At 30.6% G+C, this 27,080-nt stretch overlaps 1 protein-coding gene and 1 long non-coding RNA gene across 17 annotated transcripts in view; one reads left to right on the top strand and one right to left on the bottom strand.

Moving 5' to 3' along the window:
* The window catches only part of LOC108002347 (uncharacterized), a 65,964-nt gene extending 60,605 nt beyond the window's left edge, over positions 1-5,359 (bottom strand). For all 3 annotated transcript variants that reach the window (XR_009831863.1, XR_009831862.1, XR_003698725.2), the window contains exons 1-2: positions 5,200-5,359; positions 576-1,550 (exon numbers count right to left, since the gene is read on the bottom strand). This is a non-coding gene — a long non-coding RNA (uncharacterized LOC108002347). The remainder of the gene's footprint in view (positions 1-575; positions 1,551-5,199) is intronic.
* Positions 1-27,080, top strand: part of LOC108002344 (hemicentin-2) — a 349,141-nt gene that overhangs the window by 252,922 nt on the left and 69,139 nt on the right. For 12 of the 14 annotated variants that reach the window (XM_028669008.2, XM_017063971.3, XM_017063972.3 and 9 more), the window contains exon 3: positions 14,575-14,729. In XM_028669008.2, the coding sequence (XP_028524809.2) occupies positions 14,575-14,729 (155 nt within the window). Of the gene's footprint in view, positions 1-7,724; positions 7,818-8,443; positions 8,601-14,574; positions 14,730-27,080 lie in introns of those variants that run through there. The other 2 variants (XM_062081668.1, XM_062081667.1) reach the window with 2 other exon arrangements.

The raw sequence follows: 27,080 nt of genomic DNA, 5'->3' as shown, positions 1-27,080 counted from the left end.
CTTCATTTCGAGGCCATGTATTTTTTTTCTGTAATTGAAACACGAATAGAAATGTTATTTGGAATTATAAAGGATTAATTTAATACAGATTTTAGATTTCAAGAGATTTCACGTAAGTTTACCGGGTAGTTAGAAATGTTAGATTCTATGGATATTTTATACAGGTTTATTAGAATTTATACGAGCATTGTAACCAAACTCTTCATGAATATTTTACGTAAATTTTATGTAGATCATATATATAGGATAAATTTGATCTTATTCGTAGATTATAATAAATATAGATATTGTAACTTCGTTTTAAATAATAAGCCGAAAATTTCCGATGTATATACAGAATGTAAATAATTTTTTTAGCTCTCTAATTAATTCATTTCACAAATGAGATTTTAATCGTCTCGAGTAACCTAACGAAAAAATATATACGTTTAATACGAACAGGGAGGATGAAATGAAAATTTCTAAAAAAATTTATTCTCTCTTAATCTCGAATTATTCGAATTAATTTCGTGTTATAACACTTTACATTTAAAAATAAAATATTTACTACGAGGTGCAACGTAACCTTTTCTTACCTACAAATCCACCTTATCTCGTCCTCTATTTATCCACCGTCCTGCTTATCGTACCCTCTTCTCTATATCAGCCATACCGTTTCTTTGTGCGTCCATCTTCGTTCCGGCGTCTGTTTCCCTTATTTTCCACCCTTTTGCCGACCCTTTGCTCCACGTTGAAAGACGCGATCGTGGAAGCGATTACAAGCAAAAGAAGAAAATTGCCCGGAACTTGCGACTACCTTCCGAGATTCCGTATTTGCCTAGCGTTGCACTATTTCTTATGAATTCCGGTATGAATCTTCTCCAAGAAGAAAGAATTCACGAGTAAAGAAAGGGGAAACGTTATATGAATACGAACGATTGGCTCGACGCTTCGATGCTTCGAGCGAATATTAAACTTTAATTTCGGAATGATTATCCGATGTACTCCTCCTTTTCTAAATACGTTTCTATCTTATTGTTATTATTATTATTCCCTTTTTCTTTTTATTTCATTTGGAATCTATAGATGCATCTATTAGAAATTTAATATTTCTAAACTCGTTTCTTAAATTCGAGATCAAGAATGTGCGTTTGCGAATTTTATTTTAATTGTATAATATTATTTGAGATAAAATTATTTTTAATATTTTTTATTTATATTTTTTATTGGTTTTAGTAAAAAGAATTATGGATATAAATATGTTCTCCCAAAGTATAAAAGTTTTATCCCAAAACGTTTATTGTAATACCGTGTATTACCATTGTAATGCGAGCTTGCGGAATCGCGTACGAAGGATTAACAAGGATCGTCAACCGAACGGATGCTCCCTATATAAAGCCATAAAAGTAAACGAATATCCCTTAACGTCCATTATTCTAAAATTTCTTAATCTCTTTGACTGGAAATTTATTGTAAATTCTGTGCAATTTTCCTTTTTCGCGCAACCTTTTCTATTGGATATTTCGCGTACCATCGTTGTTCTCCAGTTTTTCTATCGACTTTTTTCCAAGCTGTAACGAACAAAAAAAAAAAATTAGAAAAATCCCTCGAATTTCCAATATCCACAACTATTCGATATCCTAATTTTAATTATTTTTTTAAAAATAGTTTTTATTCTACTATTTCAATATTCAATTATTTTAATTTCTCTTTTGAACAATTTAACATACCTACTTTAATGTTTATTATTATTATCGAGTTAACAAAAATTCTTTTATGAACTAAATTTTTCGATACCAGAGGATGATCATATCTAACGCATACGTTTATAATAATTAGAAAAAATAAATATTCTTTTATTCGAAAATTATCTTACCTAAAATATCACATTTCTCTTAATTCAAATATTATTACATTTTATTTAATCTTTATCGACGAAAATTTAAATAAATTTTTTTCTATACAAATTAAATTCCTCGGACTGAATCGATTTAATGCCAGACACAATTTATTTATCACCATAATTTGGAAAAGTGAATATTTTTTTCCCCCAATATTCTAATCTCTATCAAAAAAAAAAAAAATCTTCTATTTGCAAATTTAAATCCTTCGCCCTATACAAACCCGATCCAATATTCCAGGAATAATTGAAAGGCGATCGTCGGGCGGGATACGCGGGGGAATTCGACGACGCATTATCTCACTTCCGTGCAGCTTAGCCCGGAAGCACGAATTGCAAGGACGCGAAAGGGGGAAGTTAAGAAGTCGTTTCATTTTCAATGTAATTCCTGTTCTCCCTCCCCCCTGCTATTATCCTGTTCTATCTCCATTTCGAGCTCATTAAATTGTGAATTCGGATTACGCGTGGCGGGTATTTAAGGTGGATTTCGCCTCTCCCTCGGCTATGATGGAGAGGGGGGAGGGTCGATAAAAGAAAGGGACGCGTGTCCCTTCTTCTTCTGCGAGAGATTTTCGCAATTGCAACTTTGATAACGGGGTAGAGGCTGACCCCTCTAATGGCATCGTGCCCATTTTGACAAGCTTTTGTCGTTCTAAAATAGATTTCTACGTATTCTAGAGGTATTTCTATGTATTCGTCGCAACGGAATAAAGGAAATCCCATAATACCAGGAGGTAGATTGGTGGAAAAATGAATTTATAAAGTTTCTTGTTTGAGGAGAGAAGGATTTTTAGAGATATTTGGAGTCGTGAAATTTGTTCGATTGAAAAACTGGAAGTGAAAGCTTAGACAAATCTGAATGTTATTTCGGAGAAATATTTCAATGCGAAAGAATATGGATAGTGTTCTTGATGAAAGGCGATTTGTTTGAAAGCTAATGCTGGAGGAATCAGAGAATTTATATATTTTTTTCTATTTTAATAGTTTCGAATTAGTTGATAACTTATTGGTTGGATTTTTCAGAAATTATTCGATCTTTGTAAAAAAAATTTTTGTTTTATATAAATAATATTTGTTATAGAATATTTAAAAATGAAAAAGAAAAAATTAATAATTTAAATTTTACTATTACACGAATATGTAAATTAGATTAATCTGTATTTGTTAACATTAATTTACATCCATTACGCTTTTCTCATCTGTTTACCATTGATAACTCATATCTATCGCTGCAATGAACGTTATCTTAACGTTATGCTGTTAACAGATTATAATCTGCCTAGCTTTGATCACATAGCGCACGCTTTGCAGTCACACGATATCAGACATAAATGGATTGCACACACAGGATGTTTCATGATTCATAGCTAATGGAAAACGAATGATTTTCAACAAAAGTAAAACAAATACTTATCTTTACTTTAATGCAAATAAAAATTTAAGAAATTTAAGAATAATATATTTTAAATAAGAATAATAATACCAAATATAATATAAAGAATCTAATTAATTTATTCATTAATAAAAATATATTTTTAAAAAATATTAAAATATTAAAGAATATATTAAATAAAATTATAATAATATTTTTATAATTTATTTTATTTTAACATAAATACCGAAATATATATTAATATATATGAAAATAAATATAATTAAATGTAAAATATAATTAAAATATTTGTTAAAATATATTTCGAATTTTGTTCTTGTAAGTAAAATTTACGTGTACTTTTTGATAAAATATTATATATTTTTTTCTAAAATAGAAGATAAATACATTACTAAACATTTAACAATTCGTTATTATTAAACAAAATCTTTTTTATTTAAATTAATGTTTCTTAATATAAATTTTCATTTATCGTGCATGATATCACTTTATTTGCATGTACAACGCAGTGAATCATGAATAATTAACTCAAATCCATTACTTTTTTCCAACGTTTTTTCTCCAACATTAATTTCATTAATACAAAAGAAAAAAGAAAATAAAATTTGTTTTTTTGTCAAACGAATATTCGGTCAACATGGAAATTAACATTTGAAACGCGTAAATATAATTTGATATATAATATTAAACGATGTAATCGTGGTTTCGATTAATATTGATTTAATTTGATTTAATTTGATCAATATATAGTAATTAGTTAATATTTCAATGAGACAGTCCAAAAGCGAAATTGCGGCCAATTCCAATCCCTTTGCTTTCAATTATTTCATTATTCTGATAATGTCGAATATTTTTGCTTCTTTTCTATTTCAGTAATAACTAATCCTGTGTTACTTGTTTCCGAAACCAAATAATTAACATCCTCGACATTCTGTCTGTCTTTTTTAGGTTCAAAAAAAAGAGAGAGAGATACACTTTAAAGAGGACTCGTTAGAAAAGCGAAGATTATCATGTAGCTATTTGCATTTGTTTCAGAATAATTGGACCTTCCTGTTTCTTACGCTTGAACTTTTGTATTTCGAAGAAAATTCTTGTTAAGAATACATGAGTTTTATTAAGCTCAGTTTAATTTTATTTTGGTTAAATTTTTATTCAGAATTCTTTTTTTAATTATATTATCTAAAAAGAAGACACAATAAAAGAATTCTTTTCAATAATATTCCATTTCATTCCAATAATTACTCAAAGAATATTAATAAATTACTGTTATTTCATTTATTCGTAAATGATTTTATTTGAAAAATAATATAGGAAAAAAAGTAACAAATGCATAAATACTTGTTTAACGCATAATTCGAACGTACTAATATGAAATAAAATAATAAATATTAAAATAATTTATTTTTCCTAATTAATTTTTATTATATAAATAATTTAACTATTTTAATATTAAAAATAAATTTCTTGACTATCATTTAGGACAGTCAAAAGAGGTTATAATGAGATTACTATCATAATAATTGAAATGAAAAATTGAAATAATTGATTTTACCTTAACCCTTTATAATTTCTTAAATTATTTCTAATATATTTACAATACATGAACAAAAATTAAGCCTAATTTATATAAAAGTGTATATAAAAATCAAGATATCAAAACCTGTGTAAGCCTATTTAACAATAAGCAACATAACCTATTACGAACTAATTCTCGAAAAACAGTTAGATCAAATATTTTATTGGATCGATACATACAAAATCGAAAAATACGAAATATTAACGTCAATCTAAACTAAATATCAAGAGATTGTTGACAAAATAAATGAAATTTATCATTTTCAAGTAGAGAAATTCTACTGCGCACAATACAATAAAAGACACATTTTTGCTTTCAGACTCGAATAAAAAGTAAAAAATGGATAAATACCTGTTTAGAATCCGATAGTAATGTATAAAATATGCTTCATATCACACACTAGGTTTATGAACATTAATAAATGCAATAAAACTACGAAAATATTCCACAACGCGTCAAGAAATGATCGGATAAAAATGGCGACTGACATTTGAGCGCGAAACGTGGTGTCTAGTGTTTTAGTGGCGCTCTCATAGAATTGTGCAACAATTGCTCATTATTAATAGCGCGTAATTTGAACGTACTAATATCAAATAAAATATTAAATATTAAAATAATTTATTTTTCCTAATTAATATTTATTATATATATAATTTAACTATTTTAATATTAAAAATAAATTTCTTGACTATCATTTAGGACAGTCAAAAGAGGTTATAATGAGATTACTATAATATAATTGAAATGAAAAATTAAAATAATTGATTTTACCCTAACGCTTTGTAATTTCTTAAATTATTTCTAATATATTTACAATACATGAACAAAAATTAAGCCTAATTTATATAAAAGTGTATATAAAAATCAAGATATCAAAACCTGTGTAAGCCTATTTAACAATAAGCAACATAACCTACTACGAACTAATTTTCGAAAAACAGTTAGATCAAATATTTTATTGGATCGATACATACAAAATCGAGAAATACGAAATATTAAAGCATATCTAAACTAAATATCAAGAGATTGTTGACGAAATTTGTCATTTTCAAGTAGAGAAATTCTACTGCGCACAATACAATAAAAGAAATATTTTTGCTTCCAAAGTCAAATAAAAAGTAACAAATGTGTAAATACCTGTTTAGAATCCGATAATAATGCACAAAATATGCTTCAGATCACACACTAAGTTCATTAACTTCAATAAATACAATAAAATTAAGAGAATATTCCACAACGCGACAAGAAACGATCGGATAAAAATGGCGACTGACATTTGAGCGGGAAACGTGGTAAGTGTCTGGTATCCTAGTGGCGCTCTCGTAGAATTGTGCAACAATTTACGCATTATTAATAGCGCGTAATTCGAACGAACTAATATCAAATAAAATATTAATTATTAAAATAATTTATTTTTCCTAATTAATTCTTATTGTATATACAATTTAACTATTTTAATATTAAAAATAAATTTCTTGACTATTATTTGGGACAGTCAAAAGAGGTTATAAGAAGTTATATAGAGGTTATAAGATTATTGTTGAAATCTGAAATTAAAAAGATTAAAAAGAAAATATCTTAATCCTTTGCCTTTTCTTTAACTATTTCTAATATATTTATAATACACGTACAAAAATTAAACCTAATCTACATAAAAATGTATATAAAAATCAAAATATGAAAACGTGTAAGCCTATTTAACAATAAGATACATAACCTGTAATGAACTAATTTTGGAAAAACAGTTCGATCAAACATTTTATTGGATCAATGCACACAAAATCGAGAAATACGAAATAAAGCATATCTAAACTAAAAATCAAGAGATTGTTGACGACAACTGTCATTTTGAAGTAGAGAAATTCTACTGCGCACAATACAAGTTACATTTTTGCTTCTAGACTCGAATAAAAAGTAAAAAATGGATAAATACCTGTTTAGAATCCGATAATAATGCACAAAATATGCTTCATATCACACATTAAGTTTAATAATTTCAATAACTACAGTAAAACTAAGAGAATATTCCACAACGCGACAAGAAACGATCGTTTGTTTGTCGCATTGTGGAATATTCTCTTAATTTTATTATATTTATTGAAGTTAATAAACTTGTTATGCGATATGGAGCATATTTTCTGCATTATTATCCGACTCTAAATAGATATTTATCCATTTTTTATTTTTTATTTGACTTTGGAAGCAAAAATATGTCTTTTATTGTATCGTGCGCAGTAGAATTTCTCTGCTTGAAAATGACAAATTTTGTCAACAATCTCTTGATATTTAGTTTAGATATGCTTTAATATTTCGTATTTCTCGATTTTTTATGTATCGATTCAATAAAATATTTGATCTAACTGTTTTTCGAAAATTAGTTCGTAGTAGGTTATGTTGCTTATTGTTAAATAGGTTTACACAGTTTTGAAATTTTGATTTTTATATACACTTTTATATAAATTAGGTTTAATTTTTGTTCATATATTGTAAATATATTAGAAATAATTTAAGAAATAACAGAGGATTAAGGTAAAATCAATTATTTTAATTTTTCATTTCAATTATATTATAGTAATCTCATTATAACCTCTTTTGACTGTCCTAAATGATAGTCAAGAAATTTATTTTAATATTAAAATTATTTTAATATTAAAATAGTTAAATTATATATGTAATAAATGTTAATTAGAAAAAATAAATTATTTTAATATTTAATATTTTATTTGATATTAGTGCGTTCGAATTGCGCGCTATTAATAATGCGCAATTGTTGCACAATGCTACGAGCGCGCCACTAGGATATCAGACACTTACCACGTTTCCCGCTCAAATGTCAGTCGCCATTTTTATCCGATCGTTTCTTGCCGCGTTGTGGAATATTCTCTTAGTTTTATTGTATTTATTGAAGTTAATGAACTTAGTGTGTGATCTGAAGCATATTTTGTGCATTATTATCGGATTCTAAACAGGTATTTACACATTTGTTACTTTTTATTTGACTTTGGAAGCAAAAATATTTCTTTTATTGTATTGTGCGCAGTAGAATTTCTCTACTTGAAAATGACAAATTTCGTCAACAATCTCTTGATATTTAGTTTAGATATGCTTTAATATTTCTCGATTTTGTATGTATCGATCCAATAAAATATTTGATCTAACTGTTTTTCGAAAATTAGTTCGTAGTAGGTTATGTTGCTTATTGTTAAATAGGCTTACACAGGTTTTGATATCTTGATTTTTATATACACTTTTATATAAATTAGGCTTAATTTTTGTACATGTATTATAAATATAGTAAAAGTAATTGAAGAAATAGCAAAGGGTTGAGATAAAATCAATTATTTTAATTTTTCATTTCAATTATATTATAGTAATCTCATTATAACCTCTTTTGACTGTCCTAAATGATAGTCAAGAAATTTATTTTTAATATTAAAATAGTTAAATTATATATATAATAAATATTAATTAGGAAAAATAAATTATTTTAATATTTAATATTTTATTTGATATTAGTACGTTCGAATTGCGCGCTATTAATAATGCGCAATTGTTGCACAATTCTACGAGAGCGCCACTAAAACACCAGACACTTACCACGTTTCCCGCTCAAATGTCAGTCGCCATTTTTATCCGATCGTTTCTTGTCGCGTTGTGGAATATTCTCTTAGTTTTATTGTATTTATTGAAGTTAATAAACTTAGTGTGTGATCTGAAGCATATTTTGTGCATTATTATCGGATTCTAAACAGGTATTTATCCATTTTTTACTTTTTATTCGAGTCTGAAAGCAAAAATATTTCTTTTATTGTATTGTGCGCAGTAGAATTTCTCTACTTGAAAATGACAAATTTCGTCAACAATCTCTTGATATTTAGTTTAGATATGCTTTAATATTTCGTATATTTCGATTTTGTATGTATCGATCCAATAAAATGTTTGATCGAACTGTTTTTCGAGAATTAGTTCGTAATAGGTTATGCTTCTTATTAAATAGGCTTACACAGGTTTTGATAATTTGATTTTTATATATACTTTTATATAGATTAGGCTTAATTTTTATACGTGTATTATAAATATATTAGAAATAATGTAAGAAATAGCAAAGGGTTGAGATAAAATCAATTATATTAATCTTTCATTTTAATTATATAATAATAATTCATTACATAACCTCTTTTGATTGTCCTAATGATAATCAAAACATTTCATCAATATACAACATAATTCTGGAAAATTCTATATAAGTACAATACACGACATAATAAAAATTACATTTCTTTTAATTTTAATATAATATTTTACAAACACTTATGTGATACGTAAACTTCAAGAAGCCAAATAGCTTAAAGAATATCGAGACAATCGATTTATTCAATTAATCAGATCATTCGCGATTACTGGAGCATTTCACGTTTACCTTGTAAATTTAATCAATTTACTGTGAGAGAAATTTATTAGTTCGAGTTTCATAGAGTCGATACGAATTTGAACAGTGAATACGATGGACATATTTCGAAACGTAAACGTTTTGACACAATCGATCCTGTATGTTAGAAACATATTGCTACTGAATAGTGCGATATTGGTCATCGGAAGGTCAAAGGATTTGACAGAATGTTCGTGGCGATTCGTACGTCAATCTCTAGGACAGACCATCTGACAAATGGAATGCATGATTAATACTCGGTCCCTATCTACACGATCCTACCGCTAATGGGCTAATCTTAACTGTGTCCATAATTAGCAATTATATTAATCTCCTATCTATATGTTTCGGATACACTGTATTGATTCGAATCGATAATTAGTATTTCTGTTTTACTTCAATTAATCTTTGATGATTTGATGAATTTAGCTTAACTATTATCAAAATTATTATATTAGTACATTAAATATTGATTTTAGAATAATAATTTAAACGTGAATTGAATATTATTATACACATGAATCGTATTATTATTTACGAATTCATTCTAAAATTTTTATTTTTGAATATATTGGAAATCGCTTAAGATACAAATTATAGGTTAGAAAAATATTCTTTAGAAATAATTCTTTAATTTATTCTTGAATATTGCTTATACAATTTATAATTGGTTTCACGAATTGAATCATATAATTTTGTTATTTTTATAAACATTTAAACTTTTAAATGTTTGGAAATGTTTTGAATGTGAATCATATGTCCATTATATTATACAAACATTTGTATAGTCAAATATGTTTAATTTTTTCTTATAAAAATAAAAATTCAAAGAAAATATAACTTTGACGTGATATTTTTCATAAAGTTCCAAAATTTTAAGCTTGAAAATTAATATCTTGAATATACAAAAATGCAAACTATGCAGTAGTATTTTGTTACAATATTTTGATACCAGGAATAAAAATATAGAATGAAAATTTTTATTAAAAAATTTAAACGTCTCTCCACTAAGAGAGCTTCTAAAATTTAAGTTGTTTAAATCTAATAGTAATAATATGTAAATAATTCAAAAGAAAAATAAACTAAATTTTATAGATTTCAGAATATTTGAATTAATATCATTTATACATTTATACATTTTCGTTATTCAATTAAATTTTTAATTAATTCTATAATGAGTACTTTCCATACACCGAATGACAGATTGAAAAACTTTTCAACAGAATATACCTTCCACCATATACCTTTTATATCAAAAATTCTAAAAAAAATTCATTTTTTACTTACAAATATCTATTTATAAATTATATAATTAGATGTATAACAGTTGAGCTATGCAAGTTTTATATTTGCACGCAATTTTGTAATACAATAACAAAAATGGATATCCTGTAAGTAAAAGATTGAAGTAAAAGATTGCTATCTTAAAGTTAATTTGATATTTTCTTTATGTCTATTATAAAGAATATCAAGGAGGTTTTCACAGATTAAAATTTGCTTCGATATCACATTATAATTAAAAATTGAAATATTGATTGTTTTTCAATATTGCAAATCAATTGTACAAATCAATTTACAATTTGAGCCATATTTATATATGATATTAATAAATTCAATTTAATTTTCTTAACAATAAAATTAAGATTAAAAACGATTAGAAATACAATAACAATATATAATTCTATCTTCCAAATTACTCAAAATAGATTTTTGAAATAAATAGAAACGAATATTTTTATATCTTCTAGATATATCTAATATAGAATTTTCCAGATGGAATTTTTTTTGAAATAAAAAAACAATATTTTAAATACTATATACCAACTCGTTTTAAAAATTAAATTTTCATATAATACCTGCAAATCCTTTCATTTTCCTAGTTATTATATTTAAAGTCCAATTTTTCAATTATTTTCCCTAAAGTATAATTCTTTAAAAAAAAAAAAAGGGAACAAAACGACTAAAATTCTCCGTACATAGGCAAAAAAATCGAACAGAAAATTGCATTCCCAGATCTCTAACAAATCCACTAAAAGTATCGATTTATTTCTCTTATTCTCCGAGCGCCATCGTGTTTAATTCACCCGCGGCGTTATGCATTCTTTTCGAAAGAGGATCAACGAGCATCCGAAATTCGATCGATACTCGATCACACGCACGAAATTCCGATTCCTTCTGATTACGGGACCGTGCTTAAGCGCGTAAGTAGACGCTTCGATCTCGCGCGACAAAGAGGATCGAATGGAGCGGAAGATCTCTAATGGAAAACGTGAATTTCGATTTAGAATGTATTGGACGGTGGAAAGGATTTAAAATATATTTGAACGAGGTAACTCGCCCCGATCATTTCGACGCTCGATACTTGCATTTTCGTGCAAAACGCGCGTTTTTCTTTTCTTTTTCCTTTTTCTTTCTTTTTTTTTTTTTTTTTCTTTTTTGTTTTGTTTTGTTGTACACTGGTTAACTGAAACGCTTTAATGAAAGCAATTTATAGTTAATTTAACTAGCGTGTTAGCGTGTAAGTAAGGAAAGAGTAGTTAATTATACATATACTATGCTCTAGTTTTTACTTATTAATGTGAGGATCATGGAGAAAATTATTTTAATGTTAGGTAATTATTGTTGAGAAGATTTTGATATTAAAAATTTTTATTTTTTTTTTCAAACTTGATAGATTTAGAAAATATTGAAAGAAATAACAAATTTTTGTTTTTGGTTAATTGATAAGACGATTTATAGAAAGATACGTAGCAATGATTTTGATTCTTTGATATGTAAAATCTTTATTACGAAATATATTGTATGTTTTATTTTCTTATATCGAAGATTAAATCTTATTTGTTATATTCTCATATAAATCGATGGAACAAATTGTTAAATAATCATTCTCTTACGAATTAAATTCCAATCAGATAAAATAAACTAACTAGATAGAAATTTGTTCAACTTGATTTGCAATTTATGCAGTATAAACAATTTCAATAAAATATTTTGCTTTTCGTGTTTAATGTAGTTTGAAAAATAAACGGTATTATAACTTTATTATTAAAATATTTTAACAATTTAGGAAATATAATATGACGCTGTATAATAAAACTTAGTTGTAAAGGATGACTAAAGAGATCAAAGGGAAACTGTTCCGACAAGGACAGAATATCGTGAAAAGTTTAATGGAAGATCGCGATTCGTCCAAACACGAGACAGAGAGTTTCTTCGAGTTCCTTTGCAAAACGAAGCTTCTTTGACGAGTTTAAAAAATTCTGTACGTTCTAAGTATTTGTGTAAACTTAAAACGAAAAATATGAAAAAAGAAATTTTTCCAAACGAAAAGTTTAAAAATAAGGATAAAGCAAATATTACTTCTAAATATTTTTAGAAAATTTATTTAAAAAATTCAAAATAACAAAATGTATAACTAGAAGAAAAGTGTATATTTCAAAATCCAATTAGTTTATTGATTGCAAACACAAAATTAGGTATAAAAATCATTGGCATTTCGTCAATTTTAAATATAAAAATAATATTTTATCTTTTAATGAAAATAAACAACCAAAATCTTGAGATTAATAATACACAAATCTTCTTCTACTCATCATTGTCCATTCTCTTTTTCTACCTAGACTTCATTACATATATCCATCTCCTCTTCTCGTATATTCCATGTCTCTTATATCCTAATCTTCGATGCCATTATCAAGATAAAAAACTCCCTAAAAACCTCTCACGTCTCTTATTTTGCAAAAAAGAAAAACCCATTTCCAAAAAATCTTCATATTCTTCCTGCACACGCTTGTTCGAATCTTTTCCTCCGCGTAATGACTCCTTCTCGAATCCCTCAATCTTTCTCAACAACAGTGCGACCAAATTCCGCACTCATAATATCAAACGCCACGCAAATTGTATCAGCAACAATAAATAGATTATACGAGGACAGCACAAGTGGATTGGCATTTTACATGCTGTTGAGCTTATTTGTACAGCTGGTGTGTGTATCATTCCGTTGGCAATCAACACAAGTGCATTGCATTAATGAACAAACGCACTAGTTAATAACAATTATCGCCGGTATTCGGATATTGCGTCGCTCGGTTGTTCGTATCTCCGATTTCCTAAGCATTCCTGCTAACGAACCGAAACTGCTCAGAGAAATATGATGAAATATCGGTGATAGATTTAAACAACTGATTTGATCATTTGTTCGACGGAACACGTGCAGCGAATTGTTGCCTTCGATCGGTTTTAATACGCACCATTTCCACTCGCACAGTTGTCTCGACCTGTTTTCTGAATCATATCGATCATCTCCAATAATCTGCGTGATATATTGAAATTTTCCAAAATTTACTACACTATTTGGCATAAAATATTCAAATAAGTAAGCTTTTTCGTAGTATACAATAAATTCTTGGGGATAGATTAGAAAATTAGTAAAATAGGATTCTATAAGTTTTCAAATTCCTGTGGAGAAAGCCATAAGAGAAAAATTAAAATTGTAGTTTTATATATATATATTTTTTTGACTCAATTTTGCATAGGAAAATACACTTTTCTTCGGATACAGTATATAGAGATCACTCGTGTCAAAACATCTGGTATCATTTCCTTTAACTAGTTAACTAATCGTTGGTTATGCTCATTTTTTGCTCGATAAATCATCGATTCACCGAAAAGAATCGTCCATTCGAATCGTTCAACGAAGTCGAATGATTTTGACGATCTGTCAATCTCATTGTACCAGTTCTATCGACAGTGATTGATGCACCGTTGCAACTGTATCAGGCAAATAGAATATGCGATTGTATTGTATACAATCCTAATCCTATTGTTTCCTTACTGGCGTAAGTAAAGCGGTATCGATTTAACAACGCAGTATGCAGGTTGATCCGCTTCATTGTTCTATTCATTACGGCTTACTAATGAGATTGCAAATGTATCATGCGAACGACAGCGAGCCACGTATATCATTCGTTTAGAAATAAGAATTATTCTTGTCGATCATTGGTGACGTGATCGTTGATGATCTTGGCTGGGTCAGACAAGTTGGAAAAATATAATAAATAAGTTTGTTCATGTATGTATCATTATCGGTATCGTGATTAATCTGTTGCCTCGTGGTACGCATTCTAAGAATTGAGATTGTTTCACTTATATTTTAATTGAATATTCATTTTTACTGTAAACCATTATAAAGAAAGTTCTCAGAAATAACAGAGATATCATTAAGTCGTGGAAAGTAGTATTGCAAATACGTTTTGATTATTTTCTTCTAACAATGTTCGATATTTCTGTCTTTCTAGGTCTGACATACAATACACGACAAATTCGTCGAAGACATTCTTGAAGATTCCTGACGTCAAGTTGGAGGATGAAGGCCTATACAAATGTGAAGCTACTTACTTGGCTGTGAATCGAGAGTGCAACAATGTTCAGCATATCATACTTAACGTCACTGGTAAGTTTCACGATGATTTATCATTTGCGATTACTGTTAGCTGGATAAATTATTTTTTTTTAATTTATAATACTTCGATATTCGATTATACATTATACACGTCGATACAATTGTCTGTTACGCTAATTTTCAAATATATGAAAGAATATTAAATTCTTCCAACATGAGAAAATTAATCCCTTGAACCATCGTTATCGAGAACGTTACAGTACGTTGCGCATGATCTATGAAATTCTTTCTCAAGTTTATAAAAACTTGCAGAGAGAAAAGTTACGGTTCAAGTGATAAAGAGAAAAAGAAGAAACTGTGAACTTTCTAAATAAAAGCGAGAAATGATATCCTCTTAAACCGAGCACACTAGAAAATAGCGAATTACTTATAATATCTTCTCACACTCGTGAAAAGAGAATCGTAAAAAATTACGATATATTTTCATTTCTCATTTTCTGAATCCCTCTAAAAACAAACTTAACTTGGATAAACGTTTACCTATATCTTGCTTAATTTTACCTAAACGAGTACAATTTCCAAGCACCGATCAATAATTGATCGTTTCATGACGCGAACGGCATTAATCGTTGTAAATATCGAATTCTCCAAATTCTTACGATCTTTCGAAAAGTCGGATGGATACACGGGCGTCAAAGGGGAGGCGGTGCACAAACCGTGGCGTATAATTTAATTAATCGATTAAACGGCGACGATACCAGGTAGTAAGATATGCGTGGAATAACTCGTATTAGACGTATCGTACTTGTACGATCCGTGTAATCTGGGTAATCCCAGTAATTCGACAAACGAGAAAGCCGCAGTACTAATCCGAAGTGGTAGCTGGCTAAACCACTGAATCGGTTATCTTGACACACGCAACATGTCATACTATTAAAGTGCGGTTGAATTTGCCTACATGAAAGGGATGCCAATTACTTTGAAATTTTAGCCGGGGAACCGACTCTCGACGGGTATCGCCAGGGATGCGAGCCTAAACCGTGCGATAAATATGTATATTTCCATGCAAGTGGTTTCCGTGTTCGCGTCGTCGAATGCGGGTATCTTAGAGATTAAAGAGAGATTTTTTTTATTTAATTATAATATTACACTCGGTGGTTGAAATGTTGGAAAGATTCGTGACGATATTTCGATCGTGCGCTTAATGGTGAAAATGATATTTTCAGAAAAATGAGAAGAATTTATATAACGAGAAATTAATATTTTTATTATGGAATGATCATGGTGTTCGGATTTTTCAGTGTAATTTTAAACAGGCAGGATTGTTTAATGGAATATTCGAGCATCGTATTGAAAATATTTTAATATTTCTATCAAATTTTTTTTAAAGCCGAGCGATTATAAATCATATCGTGATGATAAATCATCGTAATATTTTTCCCTTCGAATCGAACAATATCCTGTGATACTTTATCATCAAGAAGTTGGAAATTTCTTACACTTCTGTATTATTTTCACCTTAGCTTTTACCTTGCTAGAAGCTCGTGTCGAAAGAATTAGGATTGCGAACATTTCACGAACATTTAAATCGAGATAATAAAGACAGTTGAATGTCTCACAAATCCAAATTATATTTTTTATTCAATCTTGCATCCAGTTATTCTTGTCGAAGAAATCGTTTCTCGGAAATTTTCACGAAAACTCCTCCCAACGATGTTGGAAACTACCCAAGGTTTCTATTACGATTCTTAGCTTGCCACAAAACCGTGCTAATAGCGCGGGGCCCATTTTGAACTCGTCCAACCGTGGCTAAACTGTTCATCCATTGAGACTTTATTGTAATTACCGTCGTGTCACCGGTGCGAAACATGCGAATAGCCGGAAGTTGTAACACGGAAGCCGAAATGTCTCGCGGGTTCAACGTTCTCCCGCGTTTCCGGAAACTCGAGTTCCTGGTCAAAGTGCAACTTGTGGAATTGTAAATCTTCCGACGATACATCACAGATTCGTGCTTTAATTTTATTTTTTCGCCTCGATAAAAACTTATACAGCAAAATTTTTGTTTTTATTAAAATTGTATAGGAAGTTTGAAGATGATGGATTTTGATGAATCTTCTCTAACGTTGAGAAATTCATGCATCCAGGAATTTTAACGAAATTCTATAGAGATTTTGCAGCGAACAAGTACGTATTAAAGGATGAAATTTTTCAAATTAGAAACGCAAATGAGAAAACTTGTTAAAATATTATAAATTTTCCTTCGAGCCAAAAAAATTTTCCAACGAGTCACGGAAAAGGAAAAAGAAAAGGAACGAAGAGGGAGGCAAAGGATGATTTAACGCGTCGAAACTAGCAACGAAGGCGGCAACAATGAACCAGACGAAGTAAAAACAATCAGAACTCGCGTCTCCTATTAAAAGTTGCAAATTGCACACTTGTATGTAAAAATATCGCCCCTCGTTATGCCTCTCATTCCCATGGACAATGTTATTTCAGAGCCTTTTCAAAACCCTATTGTTATCAAAATTATTACACGACACAATTAAGAATCCCTCGTTTTCCAAGTATCGGCTACGAGAAATTTCCATAGTATTTTTTTTTCTCTCTCTTTTCACTGCCACGCCGCGGTGATTAATTAATAACACGTATTATTTATCGGACGGTCAAACGATGTTCGATGCAAATCTCCTTTTATCTCGTCGACAATTTTGGCAACGTGGAAAAAATCCACGATGGAAATATGTATTTCGTCGGCCGTGCGATTCTTCGCGTCGAAATAGAATTTCCCGTGAATTGGGAGGGGGTTGAATTGAAAATAGAATAAATACTCGGGCGCGAAATTAATAATTTTTTATCGAGAAGTTTTTAAAATTGATCCGTGTACGAAAGTACATCCGGTGAAAAATTGATCAAAGCGAGGTTCGATTTTAAAAGGTTTACAGCTTTTTGTATTTATCTCCTCGTTAAATTAAACTCGGACGGTTGGGAGGCGGTAATTCGCGATAAATTTAACTGGTGGATGACGAGGTTCCCGTTATTTATTTATAGAGATTGTTTTGTAGATATGAATGTTGTTAAGGTTTGAGCGTGTCTGTAAGCAGGTATTGAAAATAAACAAAGGCTTCGAATTGTAATATGAATCACGTAGGTAGTGAGCTTTATTGAAAGCTGAGGAAAAAATATGGATAACCGAGTTTCGAAGGATCGAGGATTGGAAAAAGAATCCCTCGAGTTTCATTGGCGTTAATAATAACATCGAATAACACTGGAATTTTCTAAAATCTTTTCAACTCGAAACACTATTTTAACGAGCTATAGAAAGAAGAAAAATTTAATCGTAAGAAATTAATTATTCCAAAATAGTACAACGTTAATCTAAAATCTTTACTTTTCTATACGATGGATTGAAACGTAATACTAACTTCTCTTCTTAAATATCCAAATAAATGTTTTTGGATACTTCTCGAGCGAAATGGAAAAGATCCAAAAATTATTCTCTCCCCGATAGGCTTCGGGCAACAGCTGAAAGTAGCGCACACGCGGAGGGAAGTAGATCCAACGTGGAGGGAATCTCAGCACAATTTTTCGGCTGAGTGACACGGTTAAGGGGCGAAATTAAACACTGCATTCTTCTTTCTTACGTGCTTCATACGGGAGTATCACTCGTTGTCCTTGTCATATAAGACAACTTGGCTTCGGGCGATCGCAGCTCTCGTTTCTTTTTTTAAAATGGCACGTGCCTTTTGCCTCGTACTTATATTGTCGGTATGAAATAATTTAAGAGAGATCATTATTCCACACAAAGGAATCACTTTTACTGAAGTGTTAATTAAAAACTGCGAGTTTCTTGTTTTGGTTCGCGGTGGAAAAATGATAAAATGGTTGGTCTTCAATTCTAATTGACAAATCAAGCAAAATTCCTTCCTTTCTCTTCTGTCTTTTCAAAATAAAATCTAAACGCTAAAATATAGACGGATCTCGTTTCTTTTGTATAGATAATTCTTTATAAATTTTCTTCAGAAACTTCCTTTAAATACAAAGTATAAACATCGTTCGAGTTTCGATATTCGAAGAGGAGAAAGGCCAAAAACTGGGGAAGATGGGGAAATCGAGTTGGATTTTATTTTACAAGAGCTTTGGGTCTCCAAAGCTGGCTGAAAACGTATGGCGAAACTTTCGCATCAACCTAATACCTGTCCGAAAGTTTTCTATAACTCTTGCCGCAGAAAACGCGTAGGAGACGTGCGATTCCGACGGTCAGAATGAAATTTGAAAACTTGAAACTCATTCCATGTATATCGCGCCGCGATTCTTCCACCTGGTTTCACATTGCACGAAGATATAATAAAAATATCGTTATCGATATATGATTAGTCCACGGATTTTTGTGCACGAAAATATGCGCATACCTTTCACGTGTGCTTTGTTATATTTTACGTAAGCAACGAGATCAATTCGGCTGAGAATTAACGTTCAAAAAATTAATCGATAACGAGTTTTTAATTTCTGACAAGTAAAGACAAATTTTCAAATTAGAAAATGTTTGAATCGCTATATCTTCGAAGATAGTTGTTTCCGTTCAACGAGTGAATGATCAAAGAAGCGCGAAACTTTGCCATTTGATATACATTTTCGTTTATTTCGATACGACTTCCGGCTCCCGAAATATCATCGTGCAAAGGGAAGGATGATTTTTACTCGTTTACCTCGAATCTCCGATTAAACCCTATTAAAATTCTAGAAACTTTGAACCGCTATAACTTTGAGGATATTGACTTGCGGCCGACGAACGAAAGCTCGTTAGAAGCGCGAATCTTTCCTCTTTGAAATCCTTTCCTATTCATTCCGATACGACTTCCGGTTGCCGAGATATCGTCGTGCAAAGAAAAGGGTAATTTTCGGTCGTTTACTATCTTTGTCGTTTACTCTCTCGCGCCTCGTCTCACTGACCTGTCCCAAACTCCAGACGAGTGGCAGACTCACTTCCGGGAAAAATGTAGGTCACTAGATCGAGCGAGAGATTCATAATCTCGATGCTAACTGTGTTGAGCATCGTGAAAATTTTTGAGATATTATAATTGAGATATCGAGATAATTCAAAATGTGATTTCTGTTATATAATTGAATATTTGAATATGTTTTGCAGTTGCATAAAAATCCGCAGTTTAATTCTTATATGTTTAAACGAAGAGATGTTAGCATTGTATTTAGAAATGAAATTGCTATTGGTTATCGTCAAATATTTATATTTGTTTATATTCGTAAATAAATAATTATAATCGTTTCACGTATTCTTTATTTAGTTTAAAAATGTAGGTGGAATATCGAGAAAAGTACAATATTGTAAAATATCGATTAAGCTCAACAAGAACAATTCGCACACAACGAATTCGATACACCGTAATCCATTTTAAATTTGATATTAATAGATTTTAAATTAAAGCGATCGAATAATATGCTATTAACGAGAAGATTAATTAAAAATATTTAAATATTTCTTCCGTTGTATAAGAAAAGAAAAAAAAAGAATAAGAAATAGAAAGATTGAAAATTTTAAAAATAGAAATATCGTGAAATTGATTAAATTAAAGTATGATCCTTTTTTTTTTTCACCTTTTTTAATTATACTCTCTTGATATAATACCTCATAATGAGAGTATAGCACGAATATTCTGAACTTTGATGGATGGGATATAAAATGCAATTTTCACACGCATCTGCGCAGCGTGAAATCACTCTACTTGCTCTTTGCACTGATAAAAATTCAATGAGGCACATCCTATATAATTCGTTGAAATAAAATTTCATTTTGACGAAATTGAACTTTCTGCAACTATAATGGAGATAATGCACGAAATCAGATAGAATAGAATAACTAATATTTTTTTTTTTTTTTTTTTTTTTTTTTTGCTTTGGTCGATCGTACAAATAATCCAAAATTATATTCCGATAATAATAAATCACTCGCACAATAGGGAAAGATGCAATAGATAAAATATTGGATTAAAATAGTTGAAATATTGATTTCATTCTTATTTATTATACTTTTCAAACATCGAAATCGATGATAAAAAAATATATATATATACCGGAGGGTGACATCAATCGTGGCATTGAGATTCCAATAACACGTTTCACATTCAAAAAAACATTCGTCCATCCATCTCTGATCCGATGTTAATCTGTTGAAAAAGAAATGGAAGATACACGATAAACATTGCCAGTCCAGAAACTGGCACGGTCAACAAAATCACGCATAACAATCGGGAATAAATCACTCTTGCCACCAAATAAATATATCCTCGTCCACCCGTTGAGAGCTCTCCTATCGTAAGCTTCGATCGTCGCGATTTCAACTTGCCTCCCTGAAAAAAAAAAAATAAAAAAAAAATAAAAAGAGAAATAATAAAATTCGGACAGAGCATCGTTGATGAAGCGACGCTATAATTAAGCCTCCTAATTTGAGAGAAGTAGCAGCCGTTTTGCCGGTTGTTGGCCACCATTGGCTACTGCAACGCGTATTTCAAAGGGCAATTTATCGGATGGAAAGCTGTTACGGTCGCGTCGAGAAGTGGCAATCGAGCTATATTTAAATCGTATGAAGGGCTACTTGTCTCGCGGCCAATCCAATTATATCTTCTGGCTGCTGGAAATTATGGGATTTCAGTGCCACTCTCCTGGATCATTGAGCCGCGATCGATCCCCAGCGCTTCTCACTCGACGATCTCTTCTTGCCCGTTCTAAATTCCGATTCTGGAATACATCGATCCTCGATGGGGGAATGTTTTTTTCGTATTGCTAAAACTGATTCTTCGAGGGTTTAATTGCGGAGAATTGGGGAATTTGGGCGGGGAATAGAATCGATTTTAATATAGATTTTGTTAAAATTGCGAGTGCTAACGTAGACGGATTTCTGACTCTTCTTTATTTGTCGAACGAATTTTTGGAATATTCTACAAGCTTGAGATTTTTTTTTAGGTTATAGTAAATTTGAAATTTTAGAATATCCTAGATTTCAACGGTTGCATTAAGCTGGAATCCCTGTTGCGCCAATTGCGAGAGAGAAACGTTCATTCGGAAGAAAATTGCAACTAGTTAGCAGTTCCTAATAACACTTTTTACAACACGTTACCGAAATAACGTGATATTTCCCGAAAATTAAAGCAACATTTTTATCGAGAATTCGGATTATCTTATCAGTTTCGCCAAGCTCGTGCAAGTTGGAGTACGTTTTTTTCATCGTGCAACAGCATATTGTGCTCCGGGGACCCGTTTCCTCGATTTTTCGAGGAAAGAGTGAAAATTTCGCTGGATCCATCGAATTTCGCCGTAGAATCGAGAAAATTTTCGCTATCTCGTGTCCTCGTCCTGTTATTTTCTTAATAAAATGTTAACTGTGGTATAAAATCGTTCTTCCATTCGCATTTTTATTTCCGTGACTCCTGTTTCTTCACAAATTTTAAGATTTCCTGTTCGCACAATAATTACATCGAACAGTTAAAAGATGTAATTTATATAAACTGATAGATTTTGAAGTTGGGAAGATCGATATTTGGAACGTTAAACGTATATTAAGATTGAATTTTCATTTTAACCCGATGGCTAGCTTCCTTTCGTTGAAACGTATCAGAGATGTGAGATATTCAATTTCCGGCGATAAGACGATGGATCGAAAGGTTTCGATAGAAATTTTGCTTCATTTAAATGCAAATTACACGATAAATTCTTATCGAATTGGGTGGGCATGTCAGCAAGAGGGATGGTTGGGGTGAATTGTTCATTAAGGAAAAATAATTACGAGGGAGAATGCTCAAAAATTATCGAGTTTGGAAAGTAAAGTATAAGGCATCTAGATATTCAGTGAAATTAGCACTTTTGCAAATTAAACGCAATCACAATTTTTTTTTAATTCGTTTAATTGAATCGTTATTACGAATAGAGAATTTTTTTAAATTTGAAATCAATTACAATGGAAAATGGAAAAATAAATCTTGAGATGGATCGATCTCTTTCGAAAATATAAAAGAAAATAAATAAAATATCAAGAAGAGACGATTAATTTTCGATTAATTTTCTAACCAAGAAAAATTCATCATTTAAATTTATTATATCTCGAGTGTAAAAATTTCACGATATTTTTCTCTTTAAATAATTTTTGTCCAAAAATAAATCGTTCCATTTATTTATAACTGTTAAAAGCAATTCGCCTGATATTAATTTTTAATTCCATTATTATCGCGGATACGAAAATTGAAATGGAATACAAAGAAGTGTGATATTTATTCAAATTAAATCAAATTAAATTTCATGTTGAACATTCCTATTATTATAAATATAAATGATCCGAATTTGTAATATCTGTTATAATTTCCATTCGTATTCCATTCGCAATTTTACAACATTGTTCATTCCGTGTTTCGTATTCCTTCCGAGTTTCCGCCATCCACTTTCGTTCTCTCGAAGCTCATTTCACCTCGTATCGTGAAATCGCTGCACGGGGACCTGGCGATTTGCTAGATTAGAGAAACTCTCTGGCGAGGCTTGTGACAAGTGGCGCACTTCTCGTATAACTGCATCTCGCGCTTTTCCCCTCCTTTTTTACGAAAATAACTATCATGAACGACGACTGGGTGTGCAACGGGCGTTAATTTTAGGGGGATTTACTTTTATCAGGGCTCATTAACCCCGATCGTGAAATTGCCCGTAAGAAGAAAAAGGGGGGGAAAAATTAGAAATTTATTAATCAGACATTGTTGTATCTTGTGCAATAAATACCACCTAATTATTATGAATTATAGTACGAACGTCTTGAGATCAAAGTAACTCGTATTTGTAATCCAGTAGTCTAAACAGAGAGACCCAAAGGGATTTTCGCAAAGTCTAGTCTAAACTACTAGGTATGGTGTAGTTCTTAGTTTGTCTACATCCTTGCAAACAATGATCTTTGGAAAGCGGTTCCAATTACCGAAGCCTGCCAAGGAGAGATATTTACCTCCAGAGTCTCGTTTATACTTCATACACCGTCCTCTAAATAATTCCATCTAACGAGATTAGAATTCTATTTATTCCAGAGTGAATAATAAAAGGATAGCTCGTTTCGAAATTTTCTCCAAATTTTTGTTAAAGAAATATCTCTCTCTCTATATATATACAACTCCAACACAAATATAAAAGAAAAAAGAAAGAATGAAATTTCTTCAAAGCTGTCATCCGCGGCATCATCCATCACGGAATCGATCCTCCTCCAAAGTCCATGCACACGCTTCCCCTTCGACTCGCCAATAAAAAGTCGCCGTAAATTCGCAAGATGAATTTTCCCAGGGAAAACAGTTACTTGACATTCAGTGGCTCGCGGTGAATTCAGCCGGGGCTCCGTACCCGGAAGCGGCACTTGCACGCGTTGAAAAGTTTATTCATAGCCCGGGCCCGAGAAAAACCTGGTCCGCCTCGTTTTTTTCAAACCGACCCCGCGCCTTTGCCCCCTCCCCCTCTCGCACAATGGCCGACCGTGTCCAAGGGAATCCTGAATTGAGAAAAAAAAGAAAAAAAAAACACGAGGGTTTCAAACGTCCCCGCAGACGCGCCTTTCATTGGGGAGATATTGAGTTCAGTAGGGTGTGGAGAGGAGGGGATCTTCCGAGTATTATGATCCGTCCAAGTTTTCCGCACGATTTACCTGCGACTGGCTTCGAGGGTGCAACGGAAGTTGGACCGGCGTGGTGAATAATAACTTGTGGTATTCTTAGTTCTGTGTTTAGATGGGATGTTTCGATGAAAGTGTCGCCATTGGTTTCACAGTTGCGAAGGGGAGGGAGTGAAGAGGAGGGGTGGGGTGGAGGGTGCTTTGTCGAGTTGGCGATAAGGGGTGGCTTGTGCTGAAGGCGCGATAAAGTTTGATACTACTGGTGAATGGGATTAAGCGTGTCGTGAACAGTAGATTTGAACGAATTCGAGTTCCTTTTTTAAGGGTTCTTGAAAAAAGGAAGTGTTCGAATCTTTTTAATTTGTAGAGTAAACAAGTTTTAGAATGGGGTTAATTAAAATTTAGTGGAAAGAAGAAGAGAAAGTAGAAAATTTCAGGAATTGTGCACAATCTTGTATATTTGAGGGAGATGTGACGTATATGAAAGTGAATATAATGATACTTTGTTAGTTCAAAAGCGTCAAGATCTGATGATAATATGAAATGGAAGATTAAAGTTTGAGGAAACTATATGGTGAGGAAATGTAATAAGGGTGTAACATGACAGCGCCGCATATTATGCGCGACATCATTTTCGTAGAATAACGAAGAAACTCTAGGATTTTCGACAAGTTCCTTAAAGATAAATAAAAATTCTTCCTCGTAAATTTTGATAAATTTTTGATAAATCATAAAAATTATCGTACATGCTACGTTCATAAAATTGTCTGAAAATTAAAATTGTACGAACTTTTCTATTCCGTAGTACGTCTATCTCGTACAATTTAATAAAAATTTTCGCTTAGAAATCGTCGTTTGTAATAACGAGCATATTAAATTATTCTTCAAAAAATGCATTATTATTCGAAGAGATAACAAACAAATTCCAGTTCGTTGTTGGAAATGGATACAACCAATGAAACTGATACGAGAAGAAAACATCTCGTTGATTATTCGCTAATCGAAAATTTATTAGAACGTTCATTATTCACTCGTTAATCGAGCGAAATATTCTTTCGTGAGACAAAGGCGACGAGATTGATATTCGATATTAAAGTCGAAATTTATGGGAGTTCGCGTGATTAGAAGTGCGACGATATCGATTAGCTATTAATCGACGAGAAACGAGATTGATGAACAGGAAATTAAACGGAAATTTAAATAAATTAAAATATGAGCGAGAGGAGAATCAACCGTTTCGATTTTTCTTTCTCCACCGAATATTGGACACAATTAATGTTGAAATGGAGAAAGAAAAATATATGAATTTTCAATATTCCTTCCAAATTTTCGCGAATAAATATTGAATGATCGGTAATTGAATTATTATTAGAATTTAATCAGTTTTTCTGAATAGACCAATAATTTTTTTAATAGCATTCTATGTTAATAAGGAATTTATTTATTTCTTTTACGCATTAAAATAGTTGAAATTGAAACAGAAAAATGACGAAAATATGTGAACATATAAAAGTATTAAAATCTTCTTATACTAACAATATTAACATATTTATAGCTCTATAGATAAATGAAACTAGATATATCTAATACTCGTTTTTCTAATGCTTTCAAAACTTTCTCCTTCTTTTTCTTCCCAAAACTTTCCCCCCCAAACTCTCCAAACTTTACACCAAGTGTTCACCCTTGAGAAAATTTATTCTTCTGTACATACACTCGCGGATATATCACATAGCCATTTAGCCTTGGTACAGATTTTCAAAATATTCGTTTATTCCAAAATAATTGAAAATATATTTCAATCTGACATTTATTATCGCATAAATTCATCGGTCAATCTATCATTCTTTTGTAGTATTTCGAATATCTGTCTTCAATTTCTACACTGGTGAGTTTGTATCAAAATATGCACGACTAAAGAATATCATGGAACCTTTCATTTAAAATATTTCACAAATTCAAATCTTAATACGGTTATGCCATTTATCTTACTCTACATCAAAATTAAATTTGATTTTAACGAGATATTTATAATTCATGACAGATTAAGGTAAATTAGATCGTGTTACGTATTTAAAAGCTATCTTCTTATTCTATATCTGTACATCTTTTAATCTTCGTGTGAATATTACAAATTTTGCTTTTCACTGTCTTCTTGTTAACTTAATTAATTATTAATTTAACATAAAATTTAATAATTTTTAATTCCTACATTTTTATCTAATAATACAATTAGAAATCATATATAAGAATATATTTTAAATTCAAAAATTGAATTCCTTCCAAAATCATGTTAGTATCTCATGATATGATTTTTTTATAAACTTTTGTACAGTAATAGACACTGAGAAGATAATGGCATTAATATGAAATATAAATTATTAAGCAACGATATAGAAAAGCTAATAATATTTAATTTCAATTTTTCTATCTTATTTTAATCTTCAATCTCGATTTTTTCATAAATTTTCAACCAAAAAATTATCTAACTTGTATAAATTTCTTATAAAAATCTCACTTGTTTTTTATACGATGAAAACAATTTTTCTCAACGTCATTAATCAAATTAAGAATTGAATTAAGAAGAATTTACAATATTTCCCGTGATTTTGAGCATAAAAATTTGAACAAATAAACAAACGTAAATTCGAAACGTAAATCAAGAGTCGAAATAATGTCGATCAACTTCAGTTTCTATAAACGATTAACATACGTTCGCAAAATTAATTAATTCAGGATAAATAATCTCACGCTTTCCTCCA

Source organism: Apis cerana, linkage group LG11 (assembly GCF_029169275.1).
Source record: "Apis cerana isolate GH-2021 linkage group LG11, AcerK_1.0, whole genome shotgun sequence".
Lineage (NCBI taxonomy): Eukaryota > Metazoa > Arthropoda > Insecta > Hymenoptera > Apidae > Apis > Apis cerana.
This window is presented reverse-complemented; position numbering and strand designations above follow the sequence as displayed.